This window comes from Pongo abelii, chromosome 6 (genome assembly GCF_028885655.2).
Source record: "Pongo abelii isolate AG06213 chromosome 6, NHGRI_mPonAbe1-v2.0_pri, whole genome shotgun sequence".
In the NCBI taxonomy this organism is placed as follows: Eukaryota; Metazoa; Chordata; class Mammalia; order Primates; family Hominidae; genus Pongo; species Pongo abelii.
The window spans coordinates 4,723,445-4,739,036 of NC_071991.2; the positions used below are offsets into that span (position 1 = coordinate 4,723,445).

Genomic DNA, 15,592 nt, shown 5'->3' on the forward strand with positions numbered 1-15,592 from the left:
AGAACTAGACTTCCGGGACCAGATCATAAAAGACCCTCTGGCTTCTCTTTGCTCTTTCACGAAGTCCTTGCTGCAAGGGAAGCCATGTTGTGAGGATGCTCAAGCAGCCCAGTGGAGAGGTCACATGACCTCCCACCAATAACAGCACCAACTTCCCTGGTGTATAAGGGGCCACCTCAGAAGTGGAGCCTCCAGGCTCAGGTAAATTTCAGCTCCAGCTAACATCTTGATGCAACCTTACAAGAGACCCCTGAGCCAGACCCACCCAGCTGAGTTATTCCTAAATTTCTGAGCCACAGGAACTGTAAGATGATAAATGTTTACCATTTAAAGCCACGAGGTGAGGAGTCATTTGCCACGAAGCAATAAATGAGTAACATATAACACTTCTGTCTTTTTTCCAAGTCCCAACGCCAGTATATTTCATCAGGAATATTTTTCCCCATGCTTTGGTTTGAACATGTTTCCTGTGGTGTCAGAGTCAGATGTATATTTTCCTGAATTGGTGTTTAAGAAATATGTATGAGTTCTAAATGACGGGGTGGCTGTGAAAGAAAAGCAAGTTCACCTGTTGGAAGCAAGCTGAGGAAACAGGGTTCATCTCTCTTAGATTTTTAGGCTATGGTCTCGAATGGATAAGGAAGTGTTTCCACAGAAGATAATTCTGTGCCTTACACACAGGCACACACATGCATACACACACACACATACATGTGTGCACACTCATGCATGCACACACATGCACATATGCACACACACACGCACACATGCACACACACACGCACACATGCACACACACACACACTTTTGGTCTCCTTGTCTTTTGCAATGATACCAAAGTGCAGTACTTTTCAGGAATGGTCAGAGTTTTCATCACTGTGTGATGAGAAATCCTAGAGACTCAGTAAACAGGCAGGAAGCAAGACTGGGGACACAGGAAGGATCCTCGGAGGATACAGAAGCCGTAGGAGGTGACATTCAGTGGACAGGAAAAGGAAGAGGATGAGAAGACAGAAGAATGGTCCAAGTTCCCCGATCATTCGCCAAATAGCTACTAAGCTCCAGGTCTTCAAAGATTTCAGATTCTGAGACTTCTGTTTTGCTTCGTCAGCCTGCTTTCAGACTCAGCCAGTGCTGGGGTTCAGGGAATTCCATAAAGACCCTTTCTTGTGATGGGGCTGTATTCTGCTGCCTTGCACATGTCCACCTGGGAGCAATGGTCAAACCAAGGACCCTTTGGGCTTAAGGCAGAAGAATGACCCCATCATCGCTTCTTCGTGGGTCTTGTACAGCTACTGTGTGCTCGGCACATGGTGCATGGTGTGATTCCTAGATTTTGGAAGAAAAAGGAAAGACAAGGTGGAGGAATAGCGCAGCTATACCTCATTTTCTAGAGCAGCACCGTCCAATAGAACTTTCTGCAGTGATGGAAGTGTTCTTCCTCTGCACTGATCAATACGGTAGCCATTAGCCACCTGAGCCTAGAGGCTTTGCTTCTGAGGTGGCCCCTTATACACCTGGTGCTGTTATTGGCAGGAGGTCATGTGACCTCTCTACTGAGCTGCTTAAGCATCCTCACAGCATAGCTTCTCTTGCAGCTAGGACTCCATGAGAGAGCAAAGAGAAGCCACAAGGGTCTACTAAGCACTTGAAATGTGGTGCCTGCCATGGAGGAGTGGAATGTTTAATTTTATCTAATTTTAATTAGAGTGTAAGTTTAGGTAGTCATATATGGCTAGTGGCTTCTGAATTGCATGGCACAGCTCTTAGGCCTTGGTTTGGGTTTATAAACACAGTCTCTCTAAAGATTTATAAAAACTTTTGGCAGGGCATGGTGGCTCACACCTGTAATCCCAGCACTTTGGGAGGTCAAGGCGGGTGGATCACCTGAAGTCAGGAGTTCGAGACCAGCCTGGCCAACATGGTGAAACCCCGTCTCTACTAAAAATACAAAAATTAGCCAGGCATGGTGGCGGGTGCCTGTAATCCCAGCTACTCGAGAAGCTGAGGCAGGAGAATCACCTGAACCCAGGAGGTGGAGGTTGCAGTGAGCCAAGATCCCACCACTGCACTCCAGCCTGGGCAGCAGAGCAAGACTGCGTCTCAAACAACAACAACAACAACAATAACAAACAACAACAACAAGCTTTTAAATTGGCCAGGCACTGTGGCTCACTGAGTGTAATCTTAGTACTTTGGGATGCTGAGGTGAGAGGACTGCTTGAGCCCAGGAGTTCAAGACCAGCCTGGACAATATAGTGAGACCCTGTCTCTACAAAAAACAAATGTTTTTAAAACTAGCCGCAGCTGGGTGCGGTGGCTCAAGCCTGTAATCCCAGAACTTTGGAAGGCCAAGGCGGGCAGATTACTTGAGGCCAGGAGTTTGAGATCAGCCTGGCCAACATGTTGAAACCCCGTCTCTACTAAAAATACAAAAATTAGCTGAGCATGATGGCGAGTGCCTATAATACCAGCTACATGGGAGGCTGAGGTGGGAGAATTGCTTGAACCTGGGAGGCAGAGGTTGCAGTGAGCTGAGATCACTCAGACTCCATCTGGGGGAAAAAAAAAAAAAAAAGAAAAAGAAACTAGCCGGGCATGGTGGCACGTGCGTGTGGTCCCAGCTACTCAGGAGACCGAGGTGGGAGGATTGCTTGAGCCTGGGAGGTCGAAGCTCCAGTGAGCTATGATCACGCTACTGCACTCCAGCATGGGTGACAGAGTGAGAACCTGTCTCAAGAAAAAGAAAAGTGGCTGGGCGTGGTGGCTCACGCCTGTAATCCCAGCACTTTGGGAGGCCGAGGCAGGCGGATCACGAGGTCAGGAGATCGAGACCATCCTGGCTAACACGGTGAAACCCCGTCTCTACTAAAAATACAAAAAAAAAATCAGCTGGGCGAGGTAGCAGGCGCCTGTAGTCCCAGCTATGCAGGAGGCTGAGGCAGGAGAATGGCGTGAACCCCGGGGGGGAGCCTGCAGTGAGCCGAGATCACGCCACTGCACTCCAGCCTGGGCAACAGCGAGACTCCGTCTCAAAAAAAAAAAAAGAAAAGAAAAGAAAAAGAATAAATCCACTATTATATTTTTGTACAAGTTTTTGTGTCAACATAAAGTTTTCAGTTCACTTGGGTAAACAGCTAGGAATGAGATTGGGGGATCTTGCAGTAAGTGTAGCTTAACATTATAAGAAACTGCCAAGCTGTTTTTCAAAGCTGCTGTACCATTTTTTTTAATCTTTTAAAAAATATTTATTTATTTTCAGGCAGGGTCTTGCTCTGTTGCCCAGGCAGGAGTACAGTGGTAAGATATAGCTCATTGCAGCTTCTACCTCCTAGGTTCAAGGGTTCCTCCTGCCTCAGTCTCCCACATTGCTGGGACTACAGGCATGTTCCACCACATTCTGATAATTTTTTATTTTTTATAGGGATGGGGGTCTCACTGTGTTGCCCAGGCTGGTGTCAAACTCCTGGCCTCAAGCAATCCTCCTGCCTCGGCCTCCCAAAGTGCTGGGATGACAGGCACGAGCCCCCACACCCTTCTAGCTGTACCATTTTGCATGCCATTGGCAACGTAAGAGAGTTCCAGTTGCTCCACATTCTCACCAACAGTTGCTATTGTCAGTTTTGTTTTCTAAGGAATGTTAATAGTTGTGTAGTGATAGCTCGTTGTGGTTTTAAGTTGCTCCCTAATAATAACATTGATCATCTTTTCATATGCTTGCTTGTCACCCATACTTTTTTTTTTTTTTTTTTGAGACAGAGTCTTGTTCTGTCTCCCAGGCTGGAGTGCAGTGGCACGATCTCGGCTCACCACAACCTCCACCTCCTGGGTTCCGGCGATTCTCCTGCCTCAGCCTCCTGAGTAGCTGGGACTACAGGGGCCTGCCACCATGCCCAGCTAATTTGTGTGTGTGAGTGTATTTTTAGTAGAGATGGGGTTTCACCATGTTGGCCAGGCTGGTGTCAAACTCCCGATCTCAGGTGATCCACCCATCTCAGCCTCCCAGAGTGCAAGCATGAGCCACCGTGCCTGGCCCCATATACCTTCTTTGGAGAAGTATCTGTTCACATCTTTTGCCTAATTTTTAAATTAATTAATGTATTTTTAGAGGCAGGGTCTCGCTCTTGTTGCTCAGGCTGGAGTACAGTGGCACAATCATGGCTCACTGAAGCCTCGACCTCCCAGGCTCAAGCAATCCTCCCGCCTCAGTCCCCCGAGGAGCTGGGACTACAGGCATGTGCCACCACACCCAGCTAATTTTTGTATTGTTGTAGAGATGGGGTTTCACTATGTTGGCCAGGCTGGATTTGCCGATTTTTTAATGGACTGTTTCTCTAGATATTTTATTGCCTCTTTAACAATAAAATTAATTAAACTCCCTCTTTCACACAGCCTTAACTTTGTGTAGTGGTCTTGTGGATGGCTTACTGCCTTGGAGTTAATTTTGTTCCTTCTCATTTCTGCTACCAGCTTCACAGGCTTCTGCTAAGGTAAGAGCCTGGGTATGGTGGAGCTTGAAAAGGTTAACTCACTCTTCCTTTGTAACCCCCTTTTTTTTTTTTAATGGAGTCTTACTCTGTCACCCAGGCTGGAGTGCAATGGCACAATCTCAGTTCACTGCAACCTCCACCTCCTGGGTTCAAGTGATTCTCCAGCCTTGCCTCCTGAGTAGCTGGGATTACAGGCGCGTGCCACCACACCTGACTAATTTTGTATTTTAGTAGAGATGGGGTCTCACCATGTTGGCCAGGCTGGTCTCAAACTCCTGACCTCAGGTGATCCCACCCTCCTCAGCCTCCCAAAGTGCTGGGATTACAGGCATGAGTCACCACGCCGGGCTGCAACCTTTTTACTTTTCTTTTTTGTTTTGTTTTTGTTTTGAGACAGAATCTCATTCTGTCACCCAGGCTGGAGTGCAGTGGTGTGATCATAGCTCACCACAGCCTTGACCTCCCAGGCTCAGCCTCTTGAGTAGCTAGGACTACAGGTGTGCGCCACCATGCCTGGCCAATTTTTGTATTGTTTTGTAGAGATGGTGGGGGGTCTCGCTATGTTGCCTAGGCTGGTCTGCAACTCACGGACTCAAGCAGTCCTCCTGCCTCAGCCTCCCAAAGTACTGGTGTGAGCCACCGGGCCAGCTATTCTTCTTTTTTTGAGAGCATGCTTTGTGAAACAGCTTTCACATGCCCTCTGGACCTGGAGAGAGTGAGAGAAGAATTCAGTTTCTAACATCTTGGTTGGTCAATGCCTTTTTACTGGTCCTTTTTAAACCTTCCCTGTGGAAGCTACCAATATATCCAATGACTGACTGCGTAAGGAAAAAGGAATGGCAAATGATTAAATCCATGTCTGGACTTGTCAAGGTCACAGGGAGTTGGCCTCATGAACTCCTTGCAGTATTATTGTACAGTGTTTTGCTCCTTGGGGAAAAACATCATCTAGGTTTGTCAGTTTGTGCACAATTCTTTCTTTGTTTCTTTTTTTTTTTTTTTTTGAGATGGAGTCTTGCTCTGTCGCCAGGCTGGAGTGCAGTGGCGCGATCTCGGCTCACTGCAACCTCTGCCTCCCCGGTTCAAGTGATTCTCCTGCCTCAGCCTCCCAAGTAGCTAGGACTACAGGTGCACGGCACCATGCCTGGCTAATTTTTTTGTATTTTAGTAGAGACAGCGTTTCACCGTGTTGTCCAGGCTGATCTCGATCTCCTGACCTCGTGATCTGTCCCCCCTCACCCTCCCAAAGTGCTGGGATTACAGGCCTGAGCCACCGTGCCCAGCCTCTTTCTTTCTTTTCTTTTCTTTTTTTTTTGAGACAGGGTCTCATTCTGTCCCCCAGGCTGGAGTGCAGTGGTATGGCGATCTTGCTCACCGCAGCCTCGACCTCCGGAGCTCAAGTGATCTTCCAGCCTCTGTCCCCTAAGTAGCTGGGATCACAGCCATGCGCCACCACACCTGGCTAATTTTTTGTATTTTTTGTAGAGACAGGGTTTCACTGCATTGCTCAGGCTGGTGTCAAACTCCCGACTTCATTTGATCTATCCACCTCGGCCTCCCAAAGTGCTGGGATTACAGGTATGGGCCGCCTTGCCTAGCCTACAGTTTGTTTTTTTTTTTTTTTTTTGAGACGGAGTCTCGTTCTGTCGCCTAGGCTGGAGTGCAGTGGCGCAATCTCAGCTCACTGCAATCTCTGCTTCCCAGGTTCAAGTGATTCTCCTGTCTCAGCCTCCTGAGTAGCTGAGATTACAGGTGCCCACCACCATGCCCGGCTAATTTTTGTATTTTAGTAGAGACGCGGTTTCACCATGTTGGCCAGGCTGGTCTCAAATTTCTGACCTCAGGTGATCCCACCCGCCTTGGCCTCTCAAAGTGCTGGGATTACAGGCATGAGCCACCACGCCCAGCCTACAATTCTTTATATTTAATATTGTTAGGCCTATGGTGCCTGGAGGTACATACATGCCTCTTTTCATTAAATAAATCTGTCAGTAAGAAGTCAGAAGTCATCTCAGTGAGTCCAAAGGAAGAGACCGTATGAGGAGATTGTATGTAAATCTCTCTCTTTACAATTGTGGTAAAATACACATAACATAAAATTTAACATGTTAACCGTATTTTTTTTTTTTTTTTTTTGAGACGGAGTCTCACTCTGTCTCCAAGGCTGGAGTGCGGTGGCGCAATCTTGGCTTACTAAAACCTCTGCTCCCTGGGTTCAAGTGATTCTCCTGCCTCAGCCTCCTGAGTAGCTGAGATTACAGGCGCACACCACCACGCCCGGCTAATTTTTGTATTTTAGTAGGGACGGGGTTTCACCATGTTGGTCAAGCTGATCTCAAACTCTTGAGCTCAAGTATCTGCCTGCCTCGGCCTCTCAAAGTGCTGGGATTACAGGCATGAGCCACCGCGCCCGGCCATCTGAACCATTTTTAAGCGCACAGATCAGTGGCATCAAGCACATTCACAGTGTTGTGCAACCAACACCATCACCCACCTCCAAAATGTTCTCATATTCCCAAACAGAAACTCTGTCCCTATTTGACAGTAACTCCCCGTCTCCCCTCTCCCAGTCCTCGGCACCCAGCATTCTACTTTCCGTCTCTATGAATCTGACTGCCCAAGGGACCCCATAGAAGTGGAATCACATTTGTCTTTCTGTGACCAGCTTATTTCACTGAGCATAATGTCCTCAAAGCTCATCACTTCACATGTCACGTATGTCAGAGTTTCCTTCCTTTTCAAGTCTGAATCATACCCCACTGGATGTGGTACCACAGGGGTAAACGCACACTTGGATTGCTTCCACCTTCTGGCTTTCATGAATAAATAATGCTGCCGTGAACACAGCGTGCAAGGATCTCTTCAAGACCCTGCTTGCAATTCTTCAGGGTATAAACCCAGAAGTGGAAGTCTGCATTGCATCTTATGGGAACTCTAGTTTATTTATTTATTTATTTGTTTATTTATTGAGACAGAGCTTTGCTCTATCACCCAGGCTGGAGCGCAATGGCACGATCTCGGCTCACTGCAACCTCTGCCTTCCAGGTTCAAGCAATCCTCATGCCTTAGCCTCCCGAGTGGCTGGGACAGGTGCACACCACCACACCCAGCTAATTTTTTTGTATTTTTGGTAGCGACAGGGTTTCACCGTGTTGGCCAGGCTGGTCTGAAACTCCTAACCTCAGGTGATCACCCACCTCAGCCTCTCAAAGTGCTGGGATTACAGGTGTGAGCCACTGGGCCTGGCCTAGTTTTAACTTTTTGAGGACCCTCCATGCTGTTTCCCACAGAGGCTGCCCTGTCTTCCATTCCCACCAACAGTGTGTGTAAATGCCTTTGCAGGAAATCAGTATCTCCTGCATCCCTCTGCTTCTCTGCACCTCTCTCCTTTTGCCTCTCTCGCTGGTCTCCAGCTTCCTGAGCAACCTCCGCCGTCACTCTGACCTATTTCCAGTTCAGGATCCCCATGGCAGCTAGAGTGACTGCATTTCAGATACTGCATGTTGGTGTGCCTGCTGTCTTGCACTTAAAGCCCCTCAGTGGCTTCCCATTGCTCTCAGATCAGCCCCAGATCCTATAGGACCCACCTCAGCCCTTCTTCCATCCTGGTTCAGCTGAACATGGCCACTCGGTTCCACACAGTGACCACCTGCCTACCCTCCACGGCCCATCCTTCCTCCTGTATCACACACAGTTCCCTGGCAGGGGCACTGCCCTCACAGTCCCACGCCACTTCCCTAATCAGGCATCCCTTAGACCTCAAGGAGGAGCCCCCTGACTCTGTTTACCATCCCCCCACCTCAATCAAGCAGGTACTCTAGTTACTGCTCCTGCAAAAAATGCATTCCTTGGCCAGCCACGGTGGCTCACGCCTGTAATCCCAGCCCTTTGGGAGTCCGAGGCAGGCGGATCATGAGGTCAAGAGATCGAGACCATCCTGGACAACATGGTGAAACCCTGTCTCTACTAAAAATACAAAAATTACTTAGGCATGGTGGCGCACACCTGTAGTCCCAGTTACTTGGGAGGCTGAGGCAGAAGAATCACTTGAACCCCGGAGGCAGAGGTTGCAGTGAGCTGAGATCGCACCACTGCACTCCAGCTTGGCAACACAGCGAGACTCTGTCTCAAGAAAAAAAAAAAATGCTTTCCTTGCCTCCCAAACACTTATCTCTCCATGCACATATTCAAGACTGAGAGATGAGATTAATACCTATTTCAGTCCCAGACTGGAGTGTGAGTGTGCAGGTCAGGGAAGCTCCCGCCTTAGACAGGCCCAGTCTCTCGTCTACACTTGCACGTCACCATGCACCAGTCCCTCACCGGATGTATCACAGCTGTGACTTGATTTTACTTTTACTAGGATGTGTCTTTGATTTATGTCTGTATCTCCCCCTCGAATATAAGCTCCACCAGGGTGGAAACTGTGTCTCCTTTCCCACCCTTAATAATTCGTAAATGAGGGAAATGTGGAAACTGCACCGCCTTTTTAGAGGAACCTGAATTGGTAATGGAGGACCAGGCTACTGAAGTCGCAAAGGGATCCCAATGATGCCCACGTTTTCCACTCCCTGTTTTCAGCTAAGATTTCTCTCTGGGGTATTCTCTCAGATCTGTCTTGCCTGGATCTAGCGTATTGAATGAGTGAAGGGCTTCAAAAAGAGAGATAGGCTGGGTGTGGTGGCTCACGCCTGTAACCCAGCATTTTGGGAGGCTGAGGTGGCAGACTGCTTGAGCCCCAAAGTTGGAGACCAACTTGGGCAATATAATGAGACCCCGTCTCTATAAAAAAATTGTAAAAAGGCCAGGTGAGGCAGCTCACGCCTACAACCCCAGCACTTTAGGAGGTCGAGGCGGGTGGATCACCTGAGGTCAGGAGTTTGAGACCAGCTTCACCAACATGGTTGAAACCCCGTCTCTACTAAAAATACAAAAATTAGCTGGGTGTGGTGGCAGATGCCTGTAATCCCAGCTACTTGGGAGGCTGAGGCAGGAGAATCGCTTGGACCCGGGAGGCAGAGGTTGCAATGAGCCGAGACTGCACCATTACACTCCAGCCTGGGCGACAGATTAAGACTCTGCCTCAAAAAAAAAAAAAAAAATTAAAAATTAGTTGGGCATGGTGGCTCATAGTCCCAGCTACTTGGGAGGGTGAGGTGGGAAAATCACCTGAGCCCTGGAGCTTAAGGCTGCAGTGAGCTATGATCGTACCACTGCACTCCAGCCTGGGCGACAGAGTGAGACCCTGTCTCAAAAGAAAAAGACAAGAAAGAGAGAGAAGGAAGGAAGGGAGGGAGGGAGGGAAAGAGAAGGAAGGAAGGAAGGAAGGAAGGAAGGAAGGCAGGCAGGCAGGCAGGCAGCCGGGCGCGGTGGCTCCCGCCTGTAATCCCAGCACTTTGGGAGGCCGAGGCGGGCGGATCACCTGAGGTCGGGTGTTCAGGACTAGTCTGACCAACATGGAGAAACCCCATCTCTACTAAAAAAATACAAAATGAGCTGGGCCTGGTGGTACATGACTGTAATCCCAGCTACTTGGGAGGCTGAGGCAGGAGAATTGCTTGAACCCAGGGGGCGGAGGTTGCGGTGAGCCGAGATCGCACCATTGCACTACAGCCTGGGCAACAAGAGCGAAACTCCATCTCAAAAAAAAAAAAAAAAAGAAGGAAGGAAGGGAAGAAAGAAAGGAAGGGAAGGAAGGAAGGAAGGGGAAGGGAAAGAGGGAAGGGAAGGAAGGAAAGGAAGGAAGGAAGAAAGGAAAGGAAAGGAAGGAAGGAAAGGAAGGAAAGAAAGGGAGGGAGGAAGGAAGGAAAGAAAGGAAGGGAGGGAGGAAGGAAGGAAAGGAAGGGAGGAAGGAAGGGAGGGAAGGAAGGAAGGAAAGCGAAGGGAAGGAAGGGAAGGGAAGGAAGGAAAAGGAAGGAAGGAAGGGAAGGGAAGGAAGGAGAGGAAGGGAAGGGAAGGGAGGGAGGGAGGAAGGGAAGGAAGGAAGGAAAGGAAGGAAGGAAAGAAGGGAGGGAAGGAAGGAAGGAAAGAAAGGAAGGGAGGGAGGAAGGAAGGCAGGGAAGGAAGGAAGGAAAGCGAAGGGAAGGAAGGGAAGGGAAGGAAGGAAAAGGAAGGAAGGAAGGGAAGGAAGGGAAGGGAAGGAAGGAGAGGAAGGGAAGGGAGGGAGGGAGGGAGGAAGGGAAGGAAGGAAGGAAAGAAGGGAGGGAAGGAAGGAAGGAAAGAAAGGAAGGGAGGGAGGAAGGCAGGGAAGGAAGGAAGGAAAGCGAAGGGAAGGAAGGGAAGGGAAGGAAGGAAAAGAAAGGAAGGAAGGAAGGGAAGGGAAGGAAGGAGAGGAAGGGAAGGGAGGGAGGGAGGAAGGGAAGGAAGGAAGGAAAGGAAGGAAGGAAAGAAGGGAGGGAAGGAAGGAATGAAGGGGAAGGGAAGGGAAGGAAGGAAGGAAAGGGAAGGAAGGAAGGATCAGGGATTCAGGGATGGATCTCAAGTGGTCTTCAGCTACAGTAGAGTATGATGACGTTTAATCTGAGGGCTTAAGAATGATCAGGCCTGGCACTGTGGCTTACATGCGTAATCCCAGTGCCTTGGGAGGTCGAGATAGATAGATCGCTTGCGACCAGGAGTTCGAGACCAGCCTGGCCAACATAGCAAGACCCTGTCTCTATAAAAAGTAAACAAATTAGCTGGGCGTGGTGGCACTTGGGAGGCAGAGGCAGGAGGGTCACTTGAGCACAGGAGGTGGAAGTTGCAGTGAGCTATGATTTTGCCACCGCACTCCAGCCTGGGCGACAGAGCGAGGTTAAAATATAAACATATGTATTATATATAATACACACATATTTTATCTTCTATCTTACACTTTAGGGTTGGGGGCCTGAAGTGGCTGGGGCGGGGACACTGCTGAGGTCATCCGTCCCTTTCCCCAATGACCCAGGCTCAAAACTTTCCGGCTGGGCATTTCGGGGGTCCCCTGTTCCCCTCGGATGGAGGAAAGGGTGCCCGCCGCCTGCAGCCCCGCGGGGAGGGGGCGAGATGCGCCGGGCCCAGCTCTCCGGGGGAACCGCCGGCCCTGCCGGCACAGGCCTCGCCCCCAGCCCCCAGCTGGCGCGCGCCGCGTGGGCTGCGCTGGGCGGGACCGGCGGGCGGGCGAGGCGAGGCGCACAGTGGGCTGGGAGGCTCCGCTCCGCGCCGGCGCGATCTGGCCCGGGTTTCCGCGCCCGCCCAGCGCCCCGGCCTCCCCGCCCCCCGCGCCGGCGCTGCTGCCGCCGCCGCCGCCGGAGGCCGCTCGGAGCCGCGCGAACATGGCCGAAGTCGGCGAGGACAGCGGCGCCCGCGCCCTGCTCGCGCTGCGCTCGGCGCCCTGCAGCCCCGTGCTGTGCGCCGCAGCCGCCGCCGCCGCCTTCCCCGCGGCCGCACCCCCGCCGGCCCCCGCGCAGCCCCAGCTCCCGCCCGGGCCGCCGCCGCCGCCGCCGCCTCCGCTGCCTCCGGGCGCGATCGCGGGCGCGGGCTCCTCCGGGGGCTCCTCCGGGGTATCCGGGGACTCCGGGGGCGCGGGCGCGGCGCCGGCCCTGGTGGCCGCGGCGGCCGCCTCGGTGCGGCAGAGCCCGGGGCCGGCGCTGGCGCGGCTGGAGGGCCGCGAGTTCGAGTTCCTCATGCGCCAACCCAGCGTCACCATCGGCCGCAACTCGTCGCAGGGCTCGGTGGACTTGAGCATGGGCCTGTCCAGCTTCATCTCGCGGCGCCACCTGCAGCTCAGCTTCCAGGAGCCGCACTTCTACCTGCGCTGCCTCGGCAAGAACGGCGTCTTCGTGGACGGGGCCTTCCAGAGGCGCGGCGCGCCCGCCCTGCAGCTGCCCAAGCAGTGAGTGCCCCCCGCGACCCCCGCCGCCCGCACCCGGGGCTCACCCACGACCTCGATCTCTGAGGCCCGGGCCTGGGGATCCCCCTCCAGCTTCCTCGGCCTCGACCCCCACCCCCGACCCACCCCCGGTAACCCCCGAGCGGCCTGGACTCCGGGGTCAACCCCGACCCCCGCCTCCTGGGTCCCTAGGGTCACCCCGTCCCCGATTCTGGAGGCTCCGGCCTGAGGATCTCCTCCACTTTCCGGGGCCTGGATACCCCGTCGCTCCCGACTCCCACCGGCCTGGACTCTGGGGTCAACCCCGACCCACACCTTGCGGTTCCTGGGGTCACCCCTGACCTCATCTCCCACCGGCCTGGGCTCCTGGAGCCACCCATACCCCAAGCCGATCTAGCTGGGCCTCTTAGACCCCTGACCCAGATCCCTGCTGCCCCCCAACTCCCATCGACCTGGACTCCGAGGTCATTCTGAACTCCCACTGGCCTGGATCCCTGGGGTCATCTACGTCCCCACCCCGCCTAAACACGCAAGGTCAACCGCGACCCCACTTCCTAGGCCACCCCGGAGTCACCCCTGACCACTAACCCCACAAGCCTGGGCTCGCAGGGCCACTCCCACCCCAGCTCCACCCAGCTGGGTTACTGAGGTCACCCTGACCCCAGTCCCTGCTGCCTGGGCCTAGGGATCACCCTCAACCCTTCCAGGTCACCCTGGACCCCCACCAGCTTGGACTCCAGGGTCACCCCAGCCTGACCTGGTTCTCAGGACCACCCCGGACCCCCACCAGCCAGGGCCTCAAGTCACCCCAGTGCCTGATCCCTGCCGGACGTCCTGGACCCCAGTGGCCACCCCTGACGCTGTCTGGTCTGGACCCTTGGGCCACCCCCACCCCATCCAGTCTGGGTCCTGGGGGACCCCAACACACCCACCGAGGACAGTGGGAGGGTGTTGCTCCGGGAAGTGCGAGGTCCCTAGGAGTGTGGGCTGTGCTGAAGGAGCAGAGGCCTGGCGGGGAGGGGCGAGGACAGGAAGCCCGTGCCTCAGTTTACCTCCCCAACGAGTGCTCCTTGGATGGAGTATCGGGACCCCAAGGGTGAATTAGATTCCCCTGGGCTCGAGGTCGTCAGGGCAGAGAGACCTAGCTGGGCCTGGACGGCTGCCCAGGCCTGTCGGTGCCTTTTCGTAGCATCCCGTGGTCACCTCCCGCCCATTCCGGTTCCCTCCTTTCCAGCTCCACCGCCCTCCGCACCCTCTGCTCTGCCCCGGACCTCAAGGTCTGTTGATCAGGAGAAAGCCTGTTTAATTACTCATTTCCTCTGGAGCCACTTTCTTTTTCTATTTAGTGATTGCCTCTAACTCATCACCAGTGTTTATATTTCTTCAATGTGGTTCTTGTTCAGGGTTGTCTGTCTAATTACTCCCTTTTATAAACGCCGTGCGTCTGGGGAATTTTTGCTGGGGTAATTCCCAGGGCCCAAAGTTTGTGTCTGTAAACTTCTCCCCTTTTTTAGAGTCTTGGCATGTTTGGTTACAAATATAGCATTGAATAATTTAAAATGCAACATCAACAATGACTCACTCCCTCTTGGGGCGTGAGAGGGGAAGTATACCTTATTCTAACCGTGCTGAAAGGTGTGCATTTTGGTAAAGTCAGAACTCAGGAGATAACAAAGTTGTTCTTTGCCTCAGTTATTAGTGTGTTCTCTCTCTTCCATAACCAATACACTCTCTGTTTGGGGCCATTAAATGCATTTCCAGGCCACTCTCCCCTCCAGTAAGAAAATGACAGGTAGGCTCCCCAGGCCCCCCTTAGAGGCCTGCTTTACAGACGCACCTTTATATAACTCAGGTTCACTAAGTACTTCCATTAAACAGTCTTGTTTTCAGGTTTCCTGCCCCGGCCGTGGAAACAGGTACACTCCCGAGTCAGACCCAGCTTTAGTGAATCTTGAAGGAGGCTTTCACGGTATTTTTTTTTTCTCCTAACTCAAGCAGAAAAAATTTCGACCTCAAATCGTCTACGAATAGGCCAGTAGCAAGCCTGTTATTTATGAGATGTTATCAGTGTATACAGTCCTTGCACATTTATGCTCCAGGGAGCTCGTGTTCTCAGTGGGTGCATTACCAGGCATCGTGGTGGAGCTGTCAGGCTACACAGATGCCCGCCGGCTGACTTGGTGCATTAGATGTGCGTGAAGTGCTCGGTCCACTGTGCCTGTCTGTTTTTATTTGACTTCACCTGCACATATGAGCAATATCTATGTAGGCAGCAATGTAAAATTTACAAGAACAAAGCAAATGTGCAGAAGGAAAAACATTTAAGTGGATGTCCATGTCCACCCTCCTAGAAAAGAGCTATTTGCTTTTTTTTTTTTTTTTTTTTTTTTGTCATGGAGTCTCGTTCTGTTGCCCAGACCGGAGTGCAGTGGCTCACGGCAAACTCCACCTCCCGGGTTCAAGCGATTCTCCTGCCTCAGCCTCCTGAGTAGCTGGGACTACAGGTGCATAACACCACACCTGGCTAATTCTTTGTATTTTTAGTAGAAATGGGGTTTCACCGTGTTAGCCAAGATGGTATCCATCTCCTGACCTCGTGATCTGCCTGCCTCAGCTTCCCAAAGTGCTGGGATTACAGGCGTGAGCCACTGCGCCCGGCCTCACTTTTTCTTTTTCTTTTTTTTTTAATTTTAGAAAACTTACACCTAAGCAGTCACATATGTAGAACAGGCTGTCATAAACTTTTTTGGTTAGGTAAAGATTCCTAAGCCTGGCCGGGCTTAAGCCTGGACTACAGGCTCACGCCTGTAATCCCAGCACTTTGGGAGGCCAAGGCGGGTGGATCACTTGAGTTCAGGGGTTCAAGACCACCCTGGCCAATGCGGCAAAACCCCGTCTCTACTAAAAATACAAAAATTAGCCGGACGTGGTGGGTCGCGCCTGTAGTCCCAGCTACTTGGGAGGCTGAGACAGAAGAATCGCTTGAACCCGGGAGGCGGAGGTTGCAGTGAGCTGAGATCACGCCACTGCACTCCAGCCTGGGCAACAGAGCAAGACTCCATCTCAATAAAAAACAAAACAAAAAACGATTCTTAAGCCTATTATGTTGAAATTCATCAAGAAATTTTAAGGATTTCAGCGCAAAGAAGTTAGATGCGTAAGTTTTTGTCACCCTGAATGGGAAATTCATAGCCAAATGTCAGGAATTACTGTCTGTTTTCTCTCCGGGTTTGGTACCTGGTATTGCCAC

At 51.8% G+C, this 15,592-nt stretch overlaps 1 protein-coding gene across 2 annotated transcripts in view; it reads left to right on the top strand.

The window, feature by feature from the left end:
* The first annotated feature begins 4,402 nt into the window (after positions 1-4,402).
* FOXK1 (forkhead box K1) overlaps positions 4,403-15,592 on the top strand; it is an 88,302-nt gene continuing 77,112 nt past the window's right edge. Inside the window, exons 1-2 of one of the 2 annotated variants that reach the window (XM_054545665.2) lie at positions 4,403-4,490; positions 12,179-12,345. In XM_054545665.2, the coding sequence (XP_054401640.1) occupies positions 12,197-12,345 (149 nt within the window). In that variant the 5' untranslated portion in view covers positions 4,403-4,490; positions 12,179-12,196. Of the gene's footprint in view, positions 4,491-11,769; positions 12,346-15,592 lie in introns of those variants that run through there. The other variant, XM_024241279.3, reaches the window with a different exon arrangement.